This window comes from Typopeltis vanoorti, chromosome 13, assembly GCF_054136105.1.
Source record: "Typopeltis vanoorti isolate ZY-2024b chromosome 13, IOZ_Tvanoo_1.0, whole genome shotgun sequence".
NCBI classification, from domain to species: Eukaryota; Metazoa; Arthropoda; class Arachnida; order Uropygi; family Thelyphonidae; genus Typopeltis; species Typopeltis vanoorti.
Genome location: NC_143561.1, coordinates 36048520 through 36075848, shown reverse-complemented (window position 1 = coordinate 36075848; position 27329 = coordinate 36048520). Strand labels below are relative to the sequence as shown.

General features: G+C 35.5%; 2 protein-coding genes across 4 annotated transcripts in view; one reads left to right on the top strand and one right to left on the bottom strand.

Annotated features, from left to right (window-relative positions):
• Nucleotides 1-4512, bottom strand: part of tgo (Aryl hydrocarbon receptor nuclear translocator homolog tgo) — a 439650-nt gene extending 435138 nt beyond the window's left edge. The window contains exon 1 of the mRNA XM_090402556.1: nucleotides 4364-4512. Coding sequence (XP_090258682.1) covers nucleotides 4364-4406 — 43 coding nt within the window. The 5' untranslated portion in view covers nucleotides 4407-4512. The remainder of the gene's footprint in view (nucleotides 1-4363) is intronic.
• A 128-nt stretch (nucleotides 4513-4640) lies between these two features.
• The window catches only part of homer (protein), a 450806-nt gene continuing 428117 nt past the window's right edge, over nucleotides 4641-27329 (top strand). For 2 of the 3 annotated variants that reach the window (XM_090402481.1, XM_090402478.1), the window contains exon 1: nucleotides 4648-4736. In XM_090402481.1, the coding sequence (XP_090258607.1) occupies nucleotides 4711-4736 (26 nt within the window). In that variant the 5' untranslated portion in view covers nucleotides 4648-4710. Of the gene's footprint in view, nucleotides 4737-27329 lie in introns of all 3 variants that reach the window. The other variant, XM_090402479.1, reaches the window with a different exon arrangement.

Sequence of the window (27329 nt, the reverse complement as noted above, 5' to 3'; positions counted from 1 at the left end):
GGGGGTGTCGGAAAAGTACGTGAGGTTGGTGAAGGAGATGTATGATGGAGCAAAAACTCAGGTCAGGTCTAGTGTCGGAATGACAGAGGGGTTCCCCATTGTCATAGGGCTCCATCAGGGATCAACTCTGAGCCCCTACTGCTTTGATCTGGTCATGAATGTACTAGTGGAGGACGTCAAGAAGGAGGCGCCAGGGAGCATGATGTTTGCCGATGATATTGTTCTCTGTGAATCATCCCGAAAGAAACTTGAAAAGACCCTGGAAGAGTGGAGAAAGGTATTGGAGGAGAGAGGTATGAAAATTAACTGGGTAAAGACCGAATATATGTCAACAGGGAGTGATGAGCATATGATCATACGACTCCAGGATGAAAGGTTAACTTCAGGGAAGAAATTCAAGTACCTTGGTTGGGTCGGTCGTCAAGAGGAATGGTGACCTGGATGAGGAAATACAGCACTGAATAACATGCGGCTGGATGAACTGGAGGAAGATGAGTGGGGTCCTGTGCGACAAGAGAGCGAGTTATAAGATGAAAGGAAAGCTGTATAAGATGGTGATGAGGCCGGCGATGCACCATGGCACGGAGAAGTGGCCTATACAACAAAGGCACAGGAGAGGAAGATGGAGGTGGCAGAGATGCGGATGTTGAGATGGATGAGTGGAGTGACAAAGAAGGACAGGATAAGGAATGACTACATCAGAGGAACGGTCAAGGTGGGACTGATCAGTAAGAAGGGTACAAGAAAGCAGGCTGAGGTGGTTTGGTCATGTAGAGAGAAGGAGTGAGGAGTATGTTGGTAAACGAGTGGAGTATATGGAGGTGGAGGGAAGGAGGCAGGCACAAACTCAGATGGAGGAATAAGGTAGCAGAGGATCTTAGGGAGAAAGGATGGAGTCGGGAAAATGCCCTGGACCGGAGAATCTGGAAGAAGAAGATTAAAGATGTGAACGCTGACCCCGTTTAACACGGGATAAGGCATAGCGAAAGAAGAAGATATATATATATATATTTTTTCCCCCTCAGCATGTAACTTTTCTCCACTGCTGGGTAAAGGCATCTCCTACTGCAGGAGGGTTGGGTCTACTTCTCCTATGAAGATCCAGTCCATCATGGGTATTTATTTACTTGTATGAATAACTGCATAAAGATGGAAGATAATCACAAATATCCATGCCTAGGCAAGATTCGAACTGGCAGCCTTTCAGCTGGAAAGCGGATAAGCTAACCACTCGGCCAAATACACACACACACAAATTATATTGAGGAGTGGTAATAATCAATTCCATGAAAGAACAGGCAAGCATGTGAAAGTGAAGTATCAGCAGCTGTTAGTTAATGAAGCCAAAAAAGAATCCTAGGTAGTTCTTTTGATACGTAGTTAGCAAAAAAAAAAAAAAAAGAATGATTATGGGAGGATGAAACTGACTGGAGTAAATGGTATAAGAACAACTGCTGCAGAGGATATAGTTGAGATACTTAATGAACAGTTCATAAAGGTCATTCATTCTTGTAGAGCAGTTGATGATGATGAGGAGAGACTGAGTGTCAGTGAGCGAGAGGTATATGGGGAATTACTTATCAATGGCTCCAATAAAATTTACCTTTATAGAATTCTTGGCTAAGAATTCTGGGAATTGAGCAAACTTGATGCTAATAAGGCTGTGGGATTTGATAATATATCACCACATATTTTAAAGGAATGTACCAGAAAGATGGCATCTGCCTTGACATATTTGTTTAATATGAGTCTTGCACTGGGTTGAGTTCCAAAGTAGTGGAAATAGGACAAGATTGTGCTACTTTATAAGGGAGATAATAGAACTCAAGCATCAAATTGTAGGCTTATCTATGTGTCAGATGTTGTGGTTGAAGTACTGCAGAGGCTGGTGAGAACCAGGATCCAGAATTAGGTTGACAACAATGGTATCATCTTTGACGGACAGCATGGATTTGCTAAAGGGTGATCATGCTTTAGTAATCTACTTACTTATTACATTAAGGTGATGGCTTCATTGGACAGAGGAGAGGGATACACAATAGTATACTTATATTTTGCAAATCCTTTTGATAGATTACCACATGATAAGTTGATAATCAAACCAGAGCAGATGGAGTTGGATATTAGATTAGTGCATTGGATTGGAGATCAGCTTTCTGATATGTATCAGCAAGTTGTGTATGGGGGGAGCAATATCCTAGATGAGAAAAACCACTAGTGATGTGCTTCAGGGGTCTGTTTTAGAACCATTGCTGTTTAACCTGTATGTTAATGATATTGGCGAAGATTTGGATGGGGATATTCAGTTGTTTGCAGATGATGCAAACTATGAAGAATGGAGCAAATGTTGTGGCCTTACAAGAAGACTTGAATAAATTGAGTGAATGGGCACTGAAGTGTGGGATATAGAATTTATGCTTGGTGGGGATAAATTGTTGGAGGAATAACAGATTTTGGGGTGTGGGTGGATAAAGATCTAAAACTTTGAGGACACATTGCCAAAATTGTGAGGAGAACACAATGAATTCTACGAATGATACAGAGGACACTAACTTGTAGAAGTAAGGAGATTCTTGTTCCATTGTATAAGGGCTCTGATTAGGCCACACATGGACTACTGTGCACAGAATATGAATGTCGAATATGAGGAAAGGTTGAGAAAATGCAGTTTACAGATTCTAGTGGATAGAAGGAAGAGGGGGATGATATGATAAAGACCTACAAGTTAGTATGGGGTTGTTATAGGATCAATGTTGAAGAGGTTTTACAGGAAACAGTGGGAGATCAGGGGAGAACAAGAGGTCATCCATGGAAGCTATATAAGGAGGGTATGAACAAGGGAGTGAGAAGTAGATTTTTTTGCATGCAGAGTTGTGAATGATTGGAATGCCTTGCCTGACAGTGTGGTGTCTGCAGAGTGTGCTTAAGGCACAGTGTGATGAGCTATGTGTCTATGACAAAAGGACCTCCTAGATGAGTCTTTGACTCCATGGGGTGTTAGGATAATAATAATAATAATAATAATAATAATGAGGAAGGGATCTGGAAAGTTCTGATAAACACCTAGAACAAAAATGATATTAAAGCAACTGATAACCACAAGAAAGAACATACGAGGATATAAGAACATAAGTTACCTTCATTACTCTGCTACTAATTAGTATGTTCTTTCTTGTGGTTATATCAGTTGCTTTAATATCATGTTTTGTTCTAGGTGTTTATCAGAGCTTTCCATACCCCCCCCATATATATATGTGTGTGTGTATAATGTTGTTTTCACAGAATATATATATATATATATATTTTTTTTTTCACAGACATTCTTAGTAACGATTTTTTTTCACATTTATATATATATATATATATATATATATATATGCTGTTTTCACAGAATACACCAACAGACATTCTTAGTAATGATTTCCCCCCATTTATATATATATGCTGTTTTCACAGAATATAACGGACAGGCATCAGTAAAGATTTTTTTCCCCATTTTTTTTTAAAAAACTTCAAAATCACCTTACATGATAAACAATGCATAATAAAAGGAACAATCTGTTGAAAAACAAGTATAGGAGAAAGATTTATTCTTGGAATTCGATTCCTGACTTTCTTTAAATAAATTTTCTGTATTAGTTTTTGGTTTAATGGATGATGCACTAACCAATTCACTAGACAGAAAACCAGTTAGTTAAGATATCACGCTCAAGATCATTCTGTAAATAAAACAAAACTAATTCCCTGGAGACAGATCTGCTGCAAAGCAGAAAATAACCTCAGGAAAGCTACTTCCAATCGTTACATAACCATGTGTTCAATAATCTATAATACAAATCGTCAGGTGTAAATACCACGAATATAATGCGCAGTTTGAAAGTCATTATTCGTTCATATCTCAATATTTGTCATGAAGTCGCGGAGCAGTGTAATTTACAGATCATATGCTTACAAGCAAAAATTTAAATTAATATATGTAGCAAAGGAATGCTTCGGTGAGAATGGTTGTAACGGTATAGACCTTTTATACAAAAGTCATAAAATTCAAGTAGAATTTGGCCGATCATTAATTCAGGAATACTGAGATTTGTAATTCAAGATAACTTATTAAGATCGGTAACTGCTTAAATGTCATAATTCAACTTTTAAATAAAATGAACGCAAAAGTACAAAGGGACACAACGAGATCACAATATTCAAGACGCTCGAACGTATTTTTCGTCTGTACAGCAGAAATTCTATGCAAAGAAAAGAAAATCACATCTACACATGTAAGAGAAATTGATTAATTCAAGGTCAGCAGCATTCAGGATAAAAATTGTAAAACGGACCTCTTATGACCTCGGTAAGAACGTAAGCCTACCTGGGAGAGGTTGAGATGGTGTTGGAGCAGTGGTTGTAGCCATCACACTATTAATAATTAAATTTTGTATATCAGACTTGCACCCAGTTCAATCAAGAATGAGATACATCACTTCGGTATTACTTATAGCAATGAAAAATTAAGCCTGTCCAAAATCCTCGTTTTCTTGTCAACAACCCAAAACACACATGATGATCAAAAATCTCGTCTGCTGAACGAGATTGTCAAGGATTGAATAGAGCATGCGTAGCACATCGATTTCCGGTCCTCCCACATTGTTATGGCTCCCATGAAACGGGGAAGAGTAAACAGCCCCATCGCAAGTTAGAGTATAATCCCATGCATAAATGACTAAAGAAAGTGCCAAAATGGGGTAAGTTTGTTCAAAGTCCAGCCATTTAATTATATTCCTGCACCATGAGTTAAGCTTTAGATGGAATTTCAATAAAACTAGTTCGAAGAAATTGAAATTAGTAAATTCATTGTAACAACAACGATGCCCGGTTGATAGCTCATATATATATACATACATATATATATATCTAGAAGTGATTTTACTTAAACGTTTTATGCAGTCGCGATTATTATTAGGTTATTATTGGATGTATCAAGTAATTATCTTAAGCTTATTCTGTTATTACACGATAAAAAATATTACAAAAAATATTACCAGATAAATTTTAGGCTTTTATGACATCTAATCACAGCACACCTTTCGATTTGGTATGTAATGTATCTGTCTAGAATGCAAATATAAGAAATAATTAGTGCGTATTTCATAACTGAGTAGTTTCAAGACACAGTACTGTATATTTTATTCAAGAAATAGTTGGTCGAATTTGATCATAACGGGTTCGGTTTCGAAGTTACGTGTTTGTTGAAATGATTGAATATCATAAGTCATTTCTTCTTAATCTGTGAAATTCATTAAAAAAATAAAGTGCATACATTTAATTAATTTGCACATTTTACTTATAATGGTTAAAATAAAGCGTGTAAAAGAAGAAAGAGGGGAAAGGTATATGGACGAATAAATGAAACTTAGAAGATTACAAAAATGTTATGTATAGTTGAAAGAATTAAAGAAGCTACATATTTAAATTTTATTTTACAAGTACTTTGTTGGCCAATGTTGTATGCATATCATAAAATATAATGTATCTGAATGTGTTTTAATTTTTATGACATAATTTACAGTTTACAAAAAAAAAAAGCATTCAAAAAATCTATGCAATAAAATTTATAGAGGAAACATGCTTTTCTGTACCAGTTTGAAGCACATTAAGAAAGTACTGATCAACAACACTTAACATATGATACTATGACAGATGGTGCTATAAGATGATTCTAGGGTGGTTCATCATCATCTTGTGATTTAATAATGCTTTTTTGTTTATTTTTTCAAAAGAAGATCTAATGTTTTCAATAAAATAAAATCACTGATTAATGTATTGTGCATTTTTAATTGCATCTTAGGAAGTCAGATTACTCACGAGATTTTAGGTTAGCAATAGTTACTTTTTTGTCACTACTCTTAATTCTGTAAAATATATTTCTAATCCCATTTGTTCACTAAAGCCATTTTAATTAGCTTCTATTCTTCAAAAATATATAGAATGAGCTAATATCATTTGCAAAGGTTATCAAGAAGTCTAGATATCTCCACCATAAAAGATCAGTACACCAAAACTATAATTTAACCATATCATTTTTCAAATTTTATCATTGTATACTTAATTTTTGTTACCAGTTGGTAGCATTGTTTTGATAATTAGTATTGAAAAACTAAGTAAAATTGATCCTTGATCAGAGCAGTTGGATCTTCTCTCTAACTTAAGAAAATTCAGAGAAGACTGCTGTACAAAGCTAATATCATATCTGGATAAACCTTTTATCTGTATTATTGGAACACATCTAGAGATAACTGTACAGAATCAATACAGTAATCTTCAATTGTATATTGAATGCTTAATGTTACAAAAACTAAAAAAACAAGCTTTTGGCTAAGTCAGTGATGCTACTTCAATAAAAATTTATTACAAAGATTCTTTTGAATCCTAAGAATTAAATTCCTTTCAGTATACATATATAACATCCTTATCATCTTCAGGGATGATATCCCCAGTGTCTGTTACCACTCCATCTCCTACCACTACTTTTTGCCAAACATCATAAATCTGTTCTCAGTTCTAAAAGATTCGACCACAGATGAGAGAACCCTGAGCACCTGCACATGGCAGAAGGTGAATCTATTTTGACAATAGGGTAATCAATGTCTTGTGGGATGAGTTTGTTTATTATTATGTCAGAAAATTAGTTTTTCTTTTATAAACATTCTAATGTTTAAAGTGGTTAACTATTTTGCTTGTATAACAGTTGGAAAATTAGTACAGTGACAGACAAGAAAGCACGTGATTTTGTGTGTTGGTGATGAATTATCCTTTATCTCCTTCAACACGAATTGACTCTTCTTGGCACTCTGCCAGCTACAGTTCTCTCAACAGTGGGCAGACAGTACGCACCCTTAGTGTTGCACTACTTGTATTGCAATAGTCCTCAGGACTGTCTTCACCAGTTTTGTAATTTGTTCTCTTGAACTTCAACTCCCTATCCACCAGCACCCCATGATCTCTCACCGATGGAATAGAAAACTTTCAATCTGTTAATCCCAAAATTTTAAACCCTACAGCCATTCTCACTTATTCGCCTGCCTTTCCAGCTTATTTAAATCCTCCTGAAGAGCTGCTACATCAGTCATGATTCCTAATAACAACTCTTCATCATCCATAGACTAAATATCTTCCTGCAGTCATGGATTATAGTCCTGTCGCTCAGTACCATTTGAATCAGACTGTTCCATTTGGCTGAAGTGTTCTGCAGTGACTTGTACCTTCCATATGGAATGACGTTGATTTGAATCCTGTTAATTACTGCAGGAACTTTTTTCTAAGTTTTTTTTTATTTTTATATATTTAATATTCTACTTTTAAGTAGTAGTTTTTTTTTTAACTCACCTTACATATTACAAAATAGTGAACTTGCAATATACAGTATAATAATATGCATTACAGCTGAAATTGCCTTGTATTAATCCATTGGCATTACTGGAAACTTCCAGTAACACCATACTGTGAGACTTCTAGAATTTGTGAGGAAAGTAGGAAGGTCTCATGAAAAGTGCTCTGGACCTATGGATAATAAGTAATCTAGAGTTTTCTTGACACTGACAAATGTTACAAAAGACAATCATTGTCACTGAAGTGACCTTGAATAATAAAGCGGAATATAACTTTCTTTATTCTTCTTTGTTACACTATGAAATATGGATGATGGATTTCATGGGATTCACAAATAAGATAAATATCATTGCCTAAATCATTTCTCATTGTGAGATTGTCTAATAATACATGTGTGTCAGCTAGTCTGATTAGCTGAGTGGATGATGCTTCTTCTTTCCAACTAGTAAGCCATGAATTTGATTCTTACAGCAGACATAGATGTATGAATGCTTTAGGTGGTAGATAAATTTTATCCCAGTATGAGATCACTGCTCTGAAAATGATAAAAATAATAACATTGTAATGCCTTTTATTCTCACAGGGGGTAGGTGAGCTGCTTTATTCCTGCCTACTTTTTGAAGATCATTGAGCAGCTGGTCCTCACCCTTCTCTCATAATGGACAGCTGAGCCCAAGGCTTTTGTAAGGGGAGATTATGAGAAATAAGTGAGGAGGAGCACTGATGATGATGATGAGTGAACAGGAGATGTATGAAGAATTTAGTAAACTTAATGTTATAAGGCTGTAGGGCTTGATGGTACCTCACCGTGTGATTTGAGGGAATGTTCCAGGGAGTTGATAACAGTACTAACATACATTTTTAATATGAGCCTTAGATTGGGCCAAGTTCAAAGGAGTGGCAAGATGGCAAAATTGTTCTGCTAATAAGGGAGGTGATAAGACTAAGGTGTGAATTATAATCCATTCCATGTGTCTGGAATTGTGGTTAAAGTGTTAGTGAGGACCAAAATTCAGAATTAGGTTGACAACAGCAATATTCTCTTTGATGAACAGCATGGGTTTGCTAAAAGAAGAATCTGTTTTTGTCTTTCTATTATAACAAGATGACAAATGTATTGAGTTGACAAGGAAGATGCATATGCACAGTGGTATGTTTAAATTTTGAAAAGGCCTTAGATTCTTATATGACAAGCTGATATTTAAATTGAAATGGATGGGATTGGATAGCAGATTAGTGCAGTCATTTGAAGACTGGTTGTCTAATACCTGTCATCAGTGCTCTTTTGGGATGGTATGCAATGGTGGTGCATAGCTTTTCATTAAACTTTTTCTGCTAACAACAAATGCATATTGACACCTACTGTTTTCAAAAAAAAAAAAAAAAAACACTGGCTTAACGATATTGGATAAGGTTTGGTGATATGCAGTCATTTGCAGATTTGGGAATAGCTGTGAGGAGTTAGAGCAGATGTGGCTTTGGAAGAAGACTTGAATAGACTGGGTGAATGGCAAGTGAGTGAAGTTGCCAGTTCAGTGTTGCAAAGTATAAGGTTTTAAACTTTAGAAACAAAGATGAGGTGCAGAGTACATGGTTGGTGAAAGAGGAGGAGATGAAGGAACTAGGGTTGATGGTGGACAACAAGGACTTAAAATTCACATTGCTAAAATTGTGAGGACAGCGCAGAGTATAATACTCTGTGATACTGATATTAGTAGTAAAGATATTATGATTCCATTGTGCTCACCTAGTTTTCAAATTGATGAAGAGATATTGGAAAGGGGGTCAATCCAGAAATGATTGACTAAGGTAGTTTCTGGCCTCTGAAATATGGAGTATGATGACAGATTGAGGGAATGAAGTTTGCACAGTCTTTGGATAGGAGGTTTGAGTGTTTTAACTAATTCAGGTGACCAAAATACTTTAAAATATTAAAATGAAGTTTGCACAGTCTTTGGATAGGAGGTTTGAGTGTTTTAACTAATTCAGGTGACCAAAATATTAAAAACATTCCTTAATGTTTTTAATATTTTTCTAGGAATTAGTGAAGTCATAATCTAGTAGTTTATAAGTGGTGTGATCTCTATGCAACATGTTCATTTTCCACTTATAATCACTGGTTTTGAGGACCACAGTAATGTTTTCCTTATTGGCTCTTGTAATTATTCCCTTTTTTCTCTTTGCATAATTTATGGAGAGCTCAGAGTTGGCTGTAGGAGAGATTTCTTTTAAGTGGCATAGCCTGCTTCATTAGAATGTTGGTTACAGTGAGCCTAATGCTGCGATCTCATGGTCCTAAATACCTACAGGTACATATTATGTCTGAAATAGTGCGAGTTCTACAGTCAATTTTTTTTAAGCTGTAATGTTTAAAATTTTCCATGATGAGAAATCCTCTGTATCTCTGCCAAAGATGAGCTGACTCTTGAACCAACTAAAAGCAGGCCTAAATTCTTCTATGATGATCTAGCACTACGGAAGCAAAGGTCAATACCCCTGGAATTGACAGGCAGCCATAAAAATAATAAGGATAAATGACTCGATAAAGACCTAACAATCAGTTAAGTAATTGCAGAATATTTTTCTTTTCAATTTGAAATTTTATATTAGACTATATGGATATACACAGATGTTTGTGCACAGCAGTAATTTGTTATTGGTTCCCGTGGCACACCCAGAGGGAGGGGCCTGGCCCCCCAAAGAAAAAGGGAAAAAAAAACACGAAAAAATTTTCCAAAAATCTTTTCCTAATGAAAATTAATTTTTTAAAATTATGTTGTGTCGTGTCTTCTATTTCTATACTATTTATGAATTAGTGATCATTGCAGATGCTCAATCATAGGTCGTATGCGATGCGTAGTGTATATTCTCAAATCGTTGACTCAACTCGGCCCCACCCCTTCAAGATTAAATCCTGAGTGTGCTACTGATTGGTTCTGAAACCTCTTAAACAGGACTAACATTAAATAAAAGAGAAAGTTTTTAGAGGCCTAACTGTATCTGAAAAACTCCTTGATCTTCTGTGTTCATTTACTGTTCCTTTCTTAATGATTTTAAGCAGTAGATGAATTTTAGTGCCTGGGTCTGAAACCCAGGACCACCTGGAAGTGTGAAGTAGTTTTAAAAAGAAATGGAAAAATGTCCTTCAGATCCCATGTTTGGATCTGAAGGACATTTTTGAAGCATGATTTCTAGTTCTGATGTGGTTTATAACCATTTGCCAGTATGATTATCATAAAATAAGTTGTGAATAATTTAGGTTTCTCTACCCAAATCTTTTTTGCTTTCTAATATCTGTATAATTATCATTCATTTCATAATTTGACAAAATAATCAACATAGGCGTTTGGTATTAGAGAATTCATCTCTTTTGTAATTTTTTTTAATCTAAATGCTGAACCAACTCAGTTTTTTGACCCTAGGTTTTAAATGATTAGTAATAAAGATAAGAAATTATATCCCCAAAGAGCAATAATATATATATATATATATATATATATATTTAATTTAATTCCAAAGAAGAAATAGTATATCCGCACTGTTAGCCTATGGCTGTGCGCTTCGCAACCATATGCCTGGGGAAGGAGTGTCCTAGGTTCAATTCCCGTCGGTGACGTGAGGAGCTGAAGGATCTTCCTCAGCCATAGCAAATTAGCCGGTCTTGGGCGTGGACAGTAGGGTTTTTTCCCCCAGTTTATCCTGGGGTTTTTCATCCCGCAAAGCAGGCAAACCAGCATTGAGAACTTAACATTACGTAATGTTGAGTTCTGACCACCTTATCCTGTGAATTGTTTGAGGTCTGATGATTAACTAACCCTCGACACCGCAAGGTGAAAGAGAGAAAAGAAAGATGAGATGAAGAAGAAACCGCATGATGATTTTCACATGAATGATGTTAATTATGCATATAAAATTTTATAATGAAGCATTTTAACCTAGAATGCATTCTAAGGCTTAAGAGTAACAACTCATGAAACAAACTGAAGATGCATAATGATTAAACTGCACATCGCACACCCCAATATATTTCATTTAACATTATACAGTAGCATGCTGCAATGGCACTCAAGTTTTTATGTTGGGATAAAGGCTACCCCCCAATTTTCATGCACTCATTTAGCACGCTTGTTCTATTTACCAAAATGCACTCCTCCTAGACTTATCTGCTTTCATTAAAAAAACTGTAGGATTTTGTGATCATGCACAGGTCGATACCGGAAAGTATTATTTAACTCAGAAATGAAGACCGTTTTTCTTTCTACCTTCAATAAAATAATTTTGGTAAAAAAGACTAGGTTTTTCCAATTTGTGTTAGCACAACAAAGAAATTTATTTAGTTGTTTACTTGCTGCTATAAAATTATTTCAATATGTTTTTTGTTCTGTAAATTAAACTTTTAGCTAAGATGTTAAAAATTTATCTTTATGTGTTTATTATCAGTTAATTATCATTGAAAGAGAAAATCTCATCTATGCACTCCTGTTGCAATGATTAAGAGTGCAATCTTTCAGGCAGAGAAATTAACAGTTTTTTTTTTTTTTTTTTAAACTGTAATGAAATTGCATTTATGGATACGATACCATGTTCTTTAAGATCTGTAAATATTAATAGAAACACACAAGAGACATGACTGCACTTGTTTCATACGAAACTATTCATTTTACACTTGAATGGCATCTGATAATTAACCTAGATATATTTCAATTAGGATACACCATAAACTATGCTATTGTTTCGAAAAGCTGATGAGCTAATTTTATTGTGCCTTATTGTATCATTACATACATACATACAGTGGTTCATTAAACACCAATTAAGTATATATTGCTTAGGTTAGAAGTAATATCTCTAAAATTCAACTTGGAATATTTTAACATCACAATTAGTCTGCAGTAAGTTCACTTTCATTATGCTAATATTAAATGAGGACTACCTACAATTTTAGCAGATATTTTCAAAAAGCAATTTTAGAAGTGAAACCAAAACAGCAGAAGTTAAAAGAAAATGCACACAGAGTTTAACTTCTCAGAACTTAAAAGTAAAATTGGATGTCAGACAGGGTTATGCATTCTTTTCACTATTATTCATGGTTTTTATGGATCACATTATGAAGAAAATGGCATTGCATATATAGCAGCAGATTGATGCACTTAGAAAAATAAAATGTAAGATTGATATTTAATAAGTAATAGTAGATTAATTTAGAAGAAAATTTCACTAGACTAATTATATATATATTATTATTACCCAAGACCTCATGGAGTCAAAGACTCATCTGGGAGGTCCTTTTATCACACACACACACAGCTCATCATACCATGCTTTGAACACATTCAAACTCCCTGCAGACACCACACTCTCAGGCAAGGCATTCCAATCATTTACAACTCTGCATGAAACCTGCCCCTCACTCCCCTACTCACACCTTCTTTATACAGTTTCCAGGGATGACCTCTGGTTCTCCCCCCGATCTCCCACACTATTTTCTGTTGAACTTCTCCAGCATTGATCCTATAACAACCCCTTACCAACTTGTAGGTTTATATCGTATCTCCCCTGTTCCTCCTGTCCACCATACTCTGCAAATTGCATCTCTTCAATCATTCCTCATACTCGACATTCCAGAGGTCAGAAACTACCTTAGTCAGGGTCCAAAGGCAACCCTTTCCAATGTCTCTTCATCCTTCTCAAAACCAGGTGACCAAATCTGGACACAATAGTCCATGTGTGGCCTAATCAAAGCCTTATACAATGGAACAAGAATCTCCCTATTTCTACACGTCATTGTCCTTCGCATTATTCCCAGAAGCCTTTGTGTTGTCTTCACAATTTTGGCTATGTGTCCCCTAAATTTCAGATCCTTATCCACTATCACCCCCAGATCTGTTATTTCTTCCACCTCCAACAATGTATCTTCACCAAGCATAAATTCTGCATCCCATCTTTGTTTTCCAAATTTTAAAACCTTACATTTTGCAACATTGAACTTGCATCCCCATTTCCATGCCGAATCACTCAATTTATTCAAGTCTTCCTGCGAGGTTACAACATCCTCACTACTCTTCATGGTTTGTCCCAACTTTGCTTCATCTGCAAACAACTGAATATCTCGTCCAAATCTTCACCTATATCATTAACATACAAGTTAACATATTAACATATAGTTATCGTTGTATCCTGTACGTGCCTTGAGGGTACATAATAAGTGGTGAAGTATAGCCAGTGTCTACTGTTTTGCATGTTGCTACAGTAGGATGTACTGATTAGTGGAATGGAATAAATGCAACAAAATAGTAGATGAAGTATGGCAGTGTTTCTCAAAGTGTGGTACGTGTACCCCTGGGGGTGCGTGAAAGGTCTTCAGGGGGTACGTGGCAATTTTCGGTTATGCATCATTATCAATATCACCACGATTCACGTCCTGGGATAATAACTTGCTCCCTGCGGTAAACACCCCCCCCAACAGCGTCAATATACACTAGAAACACAAGTAGTTTTATTGTATCACTAAATAAGGTATAGAGACATTTGCAGTCTGTGTAATATATTTCTCAACAAATAGTGTAATTAGAGACAACTGTAATAAAAATGGCACCAACTAATGAATCACGTGTCCCCTTCCCACAGAAACTATGCTATTTAGACTCAAGCAAAGCCATATGTTACCGGTGCAACATATGGTTTTGCTTGACACCACCCAGTCTTGAACGTGTTAAAACTAAGAAATATATAGTGAATGTGTTTCAGATATTATGGAATTCGGTTGAAGAGAATTAGCATTTCATCTCAACTGTTGAAATGCTAATTTGTCTTTGGTTTGCGTGATCTTTTGCTAATACTGCACCAATTATATGCACTTCTTGATAGCTGCTCTACATATCTCCAGTCTTGTAAATTACTAGTGATTTTTGCTTGAAATAATGGGACAGAAGATAAAACTATTTGGGTAGATGACTTTGACGATGCACACAAGGAAACTGTTCTTGATGCCAAAAGTAGCGATAGCGAATAGGAACTTCTTGGTTAAGTCACACGATTGTCAGTTTTTTTCTGAAAAATTTAGTTTCTGAAAATCCCCACATATATCTCACACCACGATTTTTTAACTGTAATTTTGGGAGAAAGAGTGCGAGTTATATTCGAGTAAATACGGTAATTTTTTTAGCTTTCAAATTCTTAAGTATGGATTATTGGTTAAAGATTGGATTTAGCAAATGTAGCAGATACAAGTAGCTGTAAGCAACAAGAAAACATTCATATTGCATTTGGATGAAATGAAATTGATAAGGGTGTGTTTTCTGATGTCTCTAGAGAACCAATTATGAAGAAGATCAAAAATCTTTGTAAGTATGATATGATTTACTTGAAATGGATTTTCTTGGATGGGAAGTGAAGAGGAACCTATTCCAAATTTTGTTCTACTAAAAATAAATCATATTTTTTGTTTACACGAACATTTAAATTCAAATAAAATAGACATTTACAATGAAATATACTTTATTTATTTATTATTTGATAAGGGGGTACTTGGTAATAATGAAAATTTAAGAAGGGGTACGCAGATATCTAAAGTTTGCTGAAGTAAGGTGTTGGCATAATGATTTGTTTTCCGCCTTAGAATTTTATGCTACCTACTTGAAATAAGCACTAGTTGTCTATGCAGAAAATGGATATTGCATATGGTCTAGCTATGAGAAACTGAGACAGCAAATATTAAATACTTGTAGACATCTTATACATAACTGGATCAAAAAGAAAACAAAATAAGAATTTCAGAAATTCCATTCCCTTACTACTACATGTTGTTTCTTCTGCCGAATTCATACTGCTATAATTAAAATACCCCATACGATCAAACTTATCTCCCCAAAAACATTTCCTGTTCTTCATCATTCTCTGTGTTCACTGGCATATAGCAACACAGAGGATGATGAACAGGTGTATTCACTGACCTATAGTAACACCTAAGTATTACTATAGTTACCATGCCATTTCCTTCCAAATTCTCTGCTCTGAGAGGACTAGCTCATCACTTATCATTACACTCCACCACCACCTTTATTCTTCATATTCTGCTGAAATATGTTATATCCTTCTATTTTCATTCCTGAATAATATCTGCTGTCAACAGTTTCACCAATCCCAGTCGTCTTTGGACGGGCTGAAACTGTCAGTGGCATGAATTCATTCTTTATTCCTGATACTCCTGGCATTTGTATAAAGAAATACCAGTGTATCATCAGTATTTTTATATCCATTATTATTCCCTCCCATCTCCTAACAATTATCCCACCTCAGCAATTTAGCAGTTTAATTACATTTTATAAGGTGATAACATTGATGCAGGAGATGTACCATGTTATTTTCATATTTTAAAAGTCTTTGGACACGTGGATAGGCTTATGTGTTCGTCAGACATGTTGTAATAGATTTCACAGTATGATATGAACACAGATGGATAAGAAAATAACTATTTATTAACTTAGAAGCTAATATTTCGCTGGTATTATATCCAGCATCTTCAGGGCACACAACACAAAGTTTGTTACAAAAGCAAGACAACCACAATCCGGTGTAACAGTGGGGCTAGTATAAGTAATCGCAGCGTGCAACACAAGACTAAAGTCCTAATGTGGCACCATCTAGGTTTAAAAAATAAAAAAATTCAAAGTTTTGAAATAGTAGTTCAAATGATAGTCTTAGAAAGTTTTAAAAAATAAAATAAAATAAAACTATCATCATCATCAAATTCCTGCCATGTACCCTCAAGGGGTGTACAGGATATGATAGTACTACATAATAAAACTAAATTAAAACTTAGGATGACTGTCTCCCAAATCTTTGGCAGATTTATACAGCCATACTTGTTAAGGTTTGGAGTATGTTTTAAGGCTTCTGTTGATTCCAGGAACAACCTCTCTGACTTGTAGAAGCTTCTGTGCATTGCTTTTGTTTCTTTCCAATTGATCCTGTGTGCAGGGGTATCCAAAGCATGGTCTGCCAGACCCGACTTGCCATAGTGAAAGTGTTGGATATATTTTTGTGTTCACTGAGGCGGATGTCCACAGTTCTTCCTGTCTGTCTGTAGTAGGCTTGATGGCAAGAACAGGGCACTTCATAGATTCCTGGATGTGATAATGGTGCATTTGTCCTTAGGTGAACTGATGAGAGTTGCTAATTTTACATAAGGTTTGAATACTCTGCGTAGTTGGTGTTTGTTAAGCACCCCCCTAGATATCTTTTCAGATTGCCTTTAATGTATGGAATGTGATAGTTTTGTTGTAGTCTTTTGTGGTAGATAGAGGGAATTTCTGGGTAGCATTTAGTATGTTATCTATCTTATGGGGATTATAACCATAATCTCCATAAGATAGATAACATACTAAATAGTTAAGAAGGTGTGACATAGGTGAGAAAGTTCAGCAGTGAGAGCAATGTCATTGGAACAGATTGCTCTAGCTCTATGGGTTAGTATTTTTAAGATACCATATTGTTGAGAAGGGTGATGGTGTGATTGTTTGTGTAAATATCTCCCTGTATGTGTGGGTTTTCTATAAACTGAAAATGATAAGAAACCTTCTGGAAGATGTGTGATCAGTGTGTCCAGGAAGGGCAGGCAGTCAATTACTTATACTAGTCCCACTGTTACACCGGATTGTGGTTGTCTTGCTTTTGTAACCAACTTTGTGTTGTGTGCTCTGAAGATGCTGGATATAATACCAGTGAAATATTAGCTTCTAAGTTAATAAATAGTTATTTTCTTATCCATCTGTGTTCGTATCATAACGTGAAATCTATTACAAGTCTTTGGACAGATTGATTTTAGGTTTACATTATTGCAATGAACTGAATGCATTAAAACCTAAGTGTGTTAGTAACTTTAAAATTTATTAAGTCTAGGTAGTATAGCATAGCATCATCTGAACAAACACAGTGACAATAGACACAGTTAAGGAACAGTCAGGTATATAATTAATAATAGCAAAAATGTAAAGCAGCTTTTCACTCAAAAAAAAATTATATAATATGCAGGAATTCTTGAATCATCTGATTTACATTGGGGAAATCAATATTCTAGTTAGATAATTGAAGGTGCATTTCTATAACACCAGTAGAAGGTCAGTTAATGCATTGTTCCATTTGTAGGAATGATTATTTGAATTTTTGGTAATTAGTGTGTATGTAGAAGTTACTTTATATTTCCATATAAGTATATGCTTGCTCCTTTCTGCAATCACTGGGTTAGCTGTGATGATGCTAAAAAAAAATAAAAATAAAAAATCCAAATTCACCTCCTTTACCTTCAGTAATACCCAGATCTTCAGAGATCGGTCTTTCTCTCTTTGGGACCGACATTTACTTTTGTAGCTTTTGCTGGTATGAATACATCACACTCATAACTGCATCATCGTTCCAAAAATTTGGCATCCTTTTCTGCTCAAGCTGTTCTGACATCTGGGATGCGAATACTCCTTCACAGACTCATTCCAAATGCTATGTCACAGGTGATCAGTTTCTCTGCAGGTATATACATGGATGCTTTCCACTGAAATTGAATCCATTATTCCTTCACCATCCATCTGCAAGTCCTCCAAACCTGCTTTTGCCTCCTCTTTCATTTCAGCTACCTCTATTCTCTGGAACATCACAAGCTATTTCTGAATGACCAGAACCAACAGCTATTAAAAAAAAAAAAAAGTAGTTTCTGGAACTTGCATATAGAATTTATATTATTATTACAGTCAGGTATATAATTAATAATGGTGAAAATGTAAAGCAACTTTTCACTCAAAAAAAAAAAAAATTGTAATCTCATTCTAGGAGTGATTTTGTTAGCATTATCATACAGTTCTCAGCTTTCGCCAGCCTTCATAAACATGGCCACATGGATACACTAATGGTAAATGTCTGTGAGCCTCTGATCCTTGTTCCCAAATACTGTTTTGACTTTTTTTTTTTCTTTACCTCTCTATTACATCATAGTGATTCATTTGTGCATGAAAGTTAATCAGAATAAGTGTCAATCAATTTAAATGGAATAACTCTCAGTTTTCTCAATTCTAGGGACTGAATCTATTAGTTTAAAACCACTTGCAATCCAACAGCAATTATATCTAGTACACTGCTTGAAATGCCTGTTATGATACTTTTTATTTTATTTAAATTAAAATAAATACCTGTTCCACTTCATTTTACGTTATGTAACTTAACAAGAAAACGGCCTCAGTCATTCCATTTAAATTTGGCTTATGGAGCAGAGCTAAACTGAAGTTCTCTATTCATTATGGGAAATTATAGAGACAATTATTGTGTTGTAATGTTAATTTTATATAAACCGAGATAATAACCCAACACTTTGACCTTCATGTCAACATCATTTGGAGAACACCCACCCACATATATATACAAACTAGATTACAATCCACAGAAGAAACCCAAATACACTAATTTATCAACTGTTAACATTACTGTCCTGGTTCTTGGCGGGGGGGGGACATCGTACTGCAGTCATTATATATGGCTAAAGATCACTAACAGTTAAAATAAAAATAGCATGAGCAGTAGCCAAATCAATATTAAAGAGATGGAATTATTGCTTGGAGTCCTGCAGTATGTGATAATTCGAGATTGAATGTGTGACATCCATATTCTTGAGATTTTTAGGCCATCATTATTGTTTAGATTTCAATAGTAGATCATAGTTTCACAAGCATCTTTAAATTTGCATTCATACCAAGTTTTGGTATAAGTAACAGATTCCTCTATTCATTTCAGTGTAGCATCTTGCATGAACAGAAAGGCCCAATTTTCTATAATTATTAATGTGATGTGTCATTTGTTCTTTTTTTCTGGAATTGGAGTCATACATCTTGCTTATATGTGGCAAGTTATAGATACATTGGATTTGGTTACACCCAGGATACGCTGGAGGAAAGGAAATTCTTCAGTTTTGTAGGGGTTTAAAGGTGGCATTAAGGTTGTGTTTGTGTAGCATTCTATTTATTGTCTCTGATAGTTCTTTAATATATATAAAACGGCTATGGTTTTACCGTAATCTACGTTATTTTAAAGTGTAGGCTTGTGAAAGAATTTTTTGACAGTGTTTATAAAAGTACAATTAATAATTTGTAATTCATGTTGAAGCGCTTACTTATTGGAGCAAATTGTAACTTCTGTTTTTGAGGGTGTTAATGATTTCAAGTGTTTGTATTTGGCCAGGTGTGTGTGTGTGTGTGGACTTATAATAAATGAAGGATAGACATGCCAAGGGAAGATGCCTAACAAGTGTATCCAGAAATGGAAGTGTGTTCTGGTTTTCAATTACAGTGGCAAACAATACAAATGCATTCGGTTTATTTGTTTTATACATTTATTTATACATTTGTGTTGTTTAGACATCTTCCTCAGTCATCTGAACAAAGTTTGCAACCATGGAGCCAAATAACAAATTATAAACCTATCTGGTAATTAGTTTACGGAATTAACAACGCATATAAAGTATATTAATTAAAGGTAACTTTAATGAATAACTTCTATATTTCAGCAACGTCACATTGCCATCTTCAGGAACATAAAGATATGGTATGTGCACGCAGGCACTAACACAAAGCAAATGAGGAAGAAAGCAAGAAACTAATATTGTTCCTAAAGTCCTAATGGTGCCCTCTGGCCAGCAAATTTGGTAGTCTTGGCAGTTGGGCTGAAGTTCTCATAATGTAAGTCTCCCAAATTTGGGGTAGTTTCATGCACCCAAATTTGTTGAGGTTAGGAACGTTTTTTAGAGCTGCTGAAGATTCTTTGAATAATCTTTCGTATTTAAACTTGCTGCGATGAATTATTTTTGTTTTCTTCCAACGAATTTTATGGTGGGTATCTAAGGCATGGTCTGCCAGCCCAGAGCGGCTGTACTGGTGAAACCGGAGGTAGTCTTTGTGTTCTGAAATCCTGATATTTGTTGTTCTGCCTGTTTGGCCAAAGTAGCACAGTTTGCAGCTGCAAGGGACCTGGTATACACCAGGTAGGTCTAGGGGAAGTGGTTGGTCTTTGGTAGAGCGAATAAGGGATGCCAACTTTTTATATGGTCTGTAACAGGAAGTAAGGTCATATTTTTTGAGGATATTGGTTATTTTCTCAGAGGTGCCCTGGATGTAGGGGATAGTGATAGACTTGGTGTAATCTTTATTGTGGAGGGGGGGTTGTGGTTTACTGGTTTTAGTATTTTTTGGATTTTTTTGAGGTTATAGCCATTGGCTAAGAAAGTGCTGAGGATGTGGTTTAGTTCAGTAGTTGGGGCCTTGTCATCTGAGCAGATTAATTTTGCCCTGTTATATAGTGTTTTTATGACCCCATATTGCTGGTGAATGTATCTGCCAGTATGGGTGGGTTTTCTGTGAACAGAGAAAACCAAAGATCCATCAAGCTGGCAGGTGATTAAAGTGTCTAGGAAGGGGAGGGTGTTGTTTTCCTCTTTTTCTAAGGTGAACTGGACTCTGGGGTGGGGTGTTGGTTGTTTAAGTGTGTTAGGAAGGAATGCCTTAGATACCCACCATAAAATTTATTGGAAGAAAACAAAAATACTTCATCGCAGCAAGTTTAATACGAAAGATTATTCAAAGAATCTTCAGCAGCTCTAAAAAACGTTCCTAACCTCAACAAATTTGGGTGCATGAAACTACCCCAAATTTGGGAGACTTACCTTATGAGAACTTCAGCCCAACTGCCAAGACTACCAAATTAGCCTGCCGGAGGGCATCATTAGGACTTTAGGAACAATATTAGTTTCTTGCTTTCTTCCTCATTTGCTTTGTGTTAGTGCCTGCGTGCACATACCATATCTTTATGTTCCTGAAGATGGCAATGTGACGTTGCCGAAATATAGAAGTTATTCATTAAAGTTACCTTTAATTAATATACTTTATATGCGTTGTTAATTCCATAAACTAATTACCAGTTATGTCTGACCTACATATAAGCCTTGCTACTAGAATATAAACCTATCTGAACCAAACTTATGATTTAAAATAGAGGAATCTGGAGCACATTGCTCAAAAGCTTCCATGTAGAAAGTGGCAAGCCCATTGTTCTTTTTATTTCAAGTGTTTGTTATTATTATTATTATTATTTCATAACACCACGAGGGAGTCCAAAGACTCATTGAGGGAGGACACCTACTCTACAACACTCCGTCTCCACCAACTGCAACTACCTTCATTATCTACACCAACACCATCTACTGCCGACCACCACCAATAATAATTTCAGAGACAATCACAAACATCCATTCCCACGGTGGGATTCGAACCCACAGCCTTTTGGCTGGTGAGTGTAAAAGTGTTTGTTATGCTCTTGTTACTTTGTGTGATAATATGTGGGCTGTGATATCAGACAGAAATGTTTTATAAAACCAGCCAATACATGTAAGCACCTACTGCCACCCAGTACAAAAATTTGGAATCAGTAACACTGTCAAAAATAGAGCAATAACAATTTTCTCCAATAGGCAAACTCTAAAGCATGATTTAAAAATTCTTATTGTACCTCCAGGGATTCAAGGACTCTTCGAGAGAGGCCATACATCAACCACATCAACTGTCATACGTTCTCTTAAACTCACTCACACTGGATACACTCACTACATCCACAGGCAAACTTGTTTGGCATACTCACAATTCTGTGAGAGAAAAAGTTAGCTGTTATCCATTTCTTAACTGCATGTCTTCTCAAGTTTATAGACCTATATCATATCATCTATCTGTCTCTGTATAACAGTGTGTCTGCAGTCTACGTACTTTCAATCTGTCTTTGTAATCTACATTCCATAATCCTGATCTCATCTTTGGAACCTAGGAGATCAAATCTGTGCACAGAAGTCCAAGAGAAGTTGTGTCAAGGCCTTGTAAAGAGGCAAAATGACATCCGTATCGTTATATGTCAGTGTCCCAACATCTCGATTATCCTCTGAGTTGCATTCACAATTTTTGTTATGTGACCTTTGAGCTTTCTATCTACCATAACTCCAAGATCTCTTGTCTTGTCACATAATTTTACACTTACTAACACTGAATTGACAGTCATTGTTTGCTCAGGCTTCTAGCCTACTCATATCACCCTGTAAATGATCTATATGAATAGCATCTTAGATTGCCCTGCCTATCTTTGCATAATCAGCAAACAACTGATGATCTCCAGTCAGCCTTTTTCCAGTGTCATTAATGTAGATTAAACACCAATGGTCCAAAGACTGAACCCTGGGGCACCACTGGTCACCTTAAATCTGGCAGATTGAATACACCTATAAGTGGGTGTCCCATATTCTGTATTTTATGTAACAGACTTTCATATGGTATCCTGTCAAGTTCCTTAGCAAAGTACAATAGTATCATAGTGTATCCATTCTTTTTATCCAACTCAGACATGACTTCCTTTTAATAATACCGTGCTATTCCTTGCAAAGTATATCTTATTTATCCACCCATTTCTGTATGCAAGTTCTTACCAACTTTGCTAAAATCTTTACAATTACTCCACTGATATTGATAGTTAGACATATCAGTCTTTGCATCAAAATTGTGCAATGGGATTATCATACATTCCTGTTGGATCTTTCCTAAACTATGACTCAAATTATACAAACATGTCAAAGGCCTAACTAGTTTGGCTGCACATTCCATTAGCACACGTCTGATATCCCATCTGTCTAAATTGCCAAATTCTTATCCAGGTTATGCAGCAGTTTTAGAACCTTCTCATACATCACTATCTCTTCATCCAGTGTAGTAGTACTACTGTTCATTATGTTATATACACTAGGTTGATAGATATTGGTGAGGTGAGAACTCATTATTTGAACTACGTCATCTGCTTCTGATACAAAGGTATTGTCTACATTCAATAAAGCTATTATTCCGCATTCATTCTTTCTTGTACTTGTAGCATAACATTAAAATTTTTTGGATTGACTTTAGCCTGTGCAGCCAATTTCTTTTTCATACTCCAACTTAGCTTTCCATACAATACTCATAAACTTTTCTGGCCTGAGCTTTATATTTTTCATAACTTCTCTTACTCTTATTCTGATGATATTCTTTCTATATCATTTTCTTCTTATAGGCTCTTGTTTAATGAGATTGCACATCTATTTCACTCCCATTCTATTTGTTCTTTGAACTCTAGGGGACACATTCAGGTTCTGCATCATTTAAGCATGCTTTTAAAGCTTTCTTTGCACTTCTGCTATCCTTTTTATAGCTAATACCATGCAACCAATGATAGTATTCCCCTTATTGGAATATCCATATAGTTAGCTACTTCCCAGGTCATTATGGCATGATTACTATCAACAACTAGTGATCAAACAGTCACGAATTAAGAACTTTAGAAAGTTATGAATCTTAATTGAGACACTTTCTGATGCTGTGATCAAATCTAAAACTTTTTCTCCTTGAGTTGCTTCTTTCACATGTTGCTTGAGAAGTTGTCATGCAACAATTTAATAAATTCTTCTTTGTTCTCTCACAAGTTTTCTCTGCTAATCAATCAGTATTCAGATAGTTTAAAATCATTCTTAATAATTATTGTTTAGTACTCATCAGGATAATTTGGTGGTACATTTCTTCATCCCAACAACTAAATCTCTAGGTATGTAACACCATCCCACCATGGATTTCATCCTTTTAGCCACCACTTCACACCATATAGCCTCAAATTCATTGCTGTCATACATGAGACATTATTCCTTTCATGTGTTTCTATCCTAACTGGACTGAAGTCATCTGGTATCATTTGTAGTGCTTTTCCCTCCTCTCCCTTCTGTCATTCCTAAAAATATTATATCCTTGCACTCAGTTCCAATTATGACATCTGACTGACAGCCATCTTTCACTAATGCCAACAATTTTAGGCCACAGTGTATTCATCAGAACAACAAAGTCAATCACTTTGTTTGTAATGCTTCTGGCATTTGTGTATAGACATTACAAGTTGCGTCCTCACTTTTTCTAATACTTAAATCAATGGTCTGCTTGGCTCAGTTGGACAACTTTCTCTTTTCTATCCCCCCCCCCAACACACACAAAATTCCTAAATCGAAAGTATAGTCCATCCATTCAGCAGATTCAGAACCATGCTCATTGACATTAATTTCACTATTATGCCTACAAATCCTAGATGCATTTACATTCACTTCCTCAGTGTTCCTCCCATGATCTAGTTTCGTTGACTTCGCATTAGGTTTCATTCCAGTAAATAATTTTTCTAGGTACCTGATGCCAGATCCATTCAAGTGAAGGTCATCTCTCTTTGATACAAATCTTTTCTACTCACTCCACATGTCCAAAAAGTCACTCCTTTTTTCTAGTGCATTGAATCATTTACTATCATTGTCTCCTTATCTCATTACTCACCTACCTCGGTAATAAATTAACCATTTTTAATTCCTCACCTTTCTTTCTCGTTTCTTCCATCAAGCCTTTCATATACTCTCTCTCTCATGCTATATTTGTTATTAGTTCCAACTAATGTTACCATCTCTTTTATATTTCTTTTCTGTTTTACTGTTGCCTTTGTTATATTCTTTATATTAGCTCTCAGGAAGCTGAATGTAGTGACCCTTTTGTCAAGCACAAATTTAATTATTGAATCACCATATCATGTGGCTTCTTTTTTTATATAATATAACTATGTAAATCCAGAGTCCTTATGTTGAAAGTTTTTCCACTTGGTTATGCTTTAAATTAAAATTGCCAAGAAATTATATTCTTGGTTTAATCCTTTATCCGAGTGTAAGCAAACAAGGTTTGCGTGTGAAGTAACTTTATAACTGGGCAACTCATATAGAGGCTCATGACTTCACTTGCCTTAGTATCCCATTATGCAAAGCACATATCCATACGGACATGTATAATACTATTCATTATGGGAAGGGTAACTGCCCTTCCCATAATGTCCGTAAGGATATGTGCTTTGCATTGTGGGATGCTAAGGCAAGTGATGTGACGTCATGAGCCCCTATATATGAGTTGCCCAGTCCTGAAGTTACTTCATGTGCAAATTTTATTTACTTACACTTGGATGAGGGATTAAACCAAGAATATAATTTCTTGGCATTTTTAATTTATAGTATAACCTAACAAAGTGGAAAAACTTTAACATCTATCTCTAATCCAGAGTATTTTAGTAATAAGATGTGACACATTTTGGCTGCTTGTGTATGGAAATATGACTTCTGCATTACTTCAACCTTGGTATTACTTCTGGGTCTGACTCCCACTGATCAGACCTCAATAAAGGTCGAAACCAGTCTGGGTAGTGACCCTTCCCATAATGTATAGCATTATACATATCTAAGGATATGTGCTTTTCATTATGGAATACTAAAGTAAGTGATGTGAAGTCATGAGCCTCTATATATGAGTTGCCCAGTCGTGAAGTTACTCAACACGCAAACTTTGCTTACACTTAGATAAAGAATTAAACCAAGAATATAATTTCTTGGCATCTTTATTTCACACTCCTTATATTAAAAATGCTACAAAAATACAACTTGAATACCATCCCTGTATATCCCTTATTTATTATTTTTTTTTATGTTAATCCCATTCACAAAATGTTATTTTCAAAGCTATAGTACATTTGGTACTGTGAGTGGGCTAAGTTTTTTTTTTTTATTATATATTTTTTTGTATTTTTGATCTCTTTTTAAATAGTCTAGAAACCCTTCTCTAGAGACAAACATGGAACTTTTTAAGCCACTTCAAGCCTCCAGTAAGTGGGGTATTAGTCTCACATTGGGTGATGAAATTCATCTCCCACCTAATGATGTTCACAAACATCCATGCCCATGACAGGATTTGAACCTGCTGCCTGTTGGTTGGAGTGCAAATATGCTAATCACTCAACCATCCATGCAGGTAAGAATTGAACTTATTTAACTCCTCTAAGGGAACCTCTTTCCTCCCCTACTACCCACCCTGGGTGTACTGAATCTAATGCTCCTGTAACTTGTCATATATAGTTGAGACAGGACACTAGTCCAGTTCAAGAAAAAGAATAACACATCGAATTGATTGGCAAGGTACCTCTTCCTTACTTTATACCAAAACTTGTTATGAATGCAAATTTAAAGAAGCTTGTGAAATTCAAATTACATATCTTAATGGTTGACAAATAGTGACACTTTGACATACTGTGTGGGTTGTAATACAACTTGTCTCTTTGTATATATGTGTGTGTATGTATATATAGAAAATGTATGCAAGATGATAGCGAAAATTGGAGTTATAGAGTCAGAGTAATAACTTTTAATTTAATATAAACCAATAGCCTTGTTATCTCTTAATATTAAAGTTATAATTCTAACACATTTGTCTCCATAATTTACCTAACAAATGTCAATCGCCATATAACAATGAAAGAAAGCAACTTTTTCCACATTGCATTTGTGGAGATAGCATGCCAAGCAAGGTTTGTTTTTAACATCTTGCTTGGCTTTTCCCACTGATCTTCAAATTTCTCTATGCGATCGTATAACTGACTGTGTTTGACTGAAGTAAGTCATCAAGAGCAAGGTATCCGACATTCTCACATGAGATAATGGTTCCAGCTTGTTTTTTGTAGAACACTAGAAAGAAGATAACTTCAGTACATGGTAGAAGACTCTAATTCACAGTTTGGACACCATTCATTTTAACTTATAGAACCTAGCACAGAAGATGGATTTATTAACAGGTAAATCATTCCAATTTGAATAAACACACACACAAGTTGGATTATCTGTTTTGATTTTGTTAATCCCAGACATGAGATCTTGTTGTGTTTTTAATAGCTGACAGTTGTAATCCTCAAAGAACAAATAGCATTATTAGAAGTGTTTATAGGTCTCCATGGAATCAGAAGACTCATTGAAGTAGCCAAACTCTCTGTAGACTAATATATATCATACCTCACTTTGC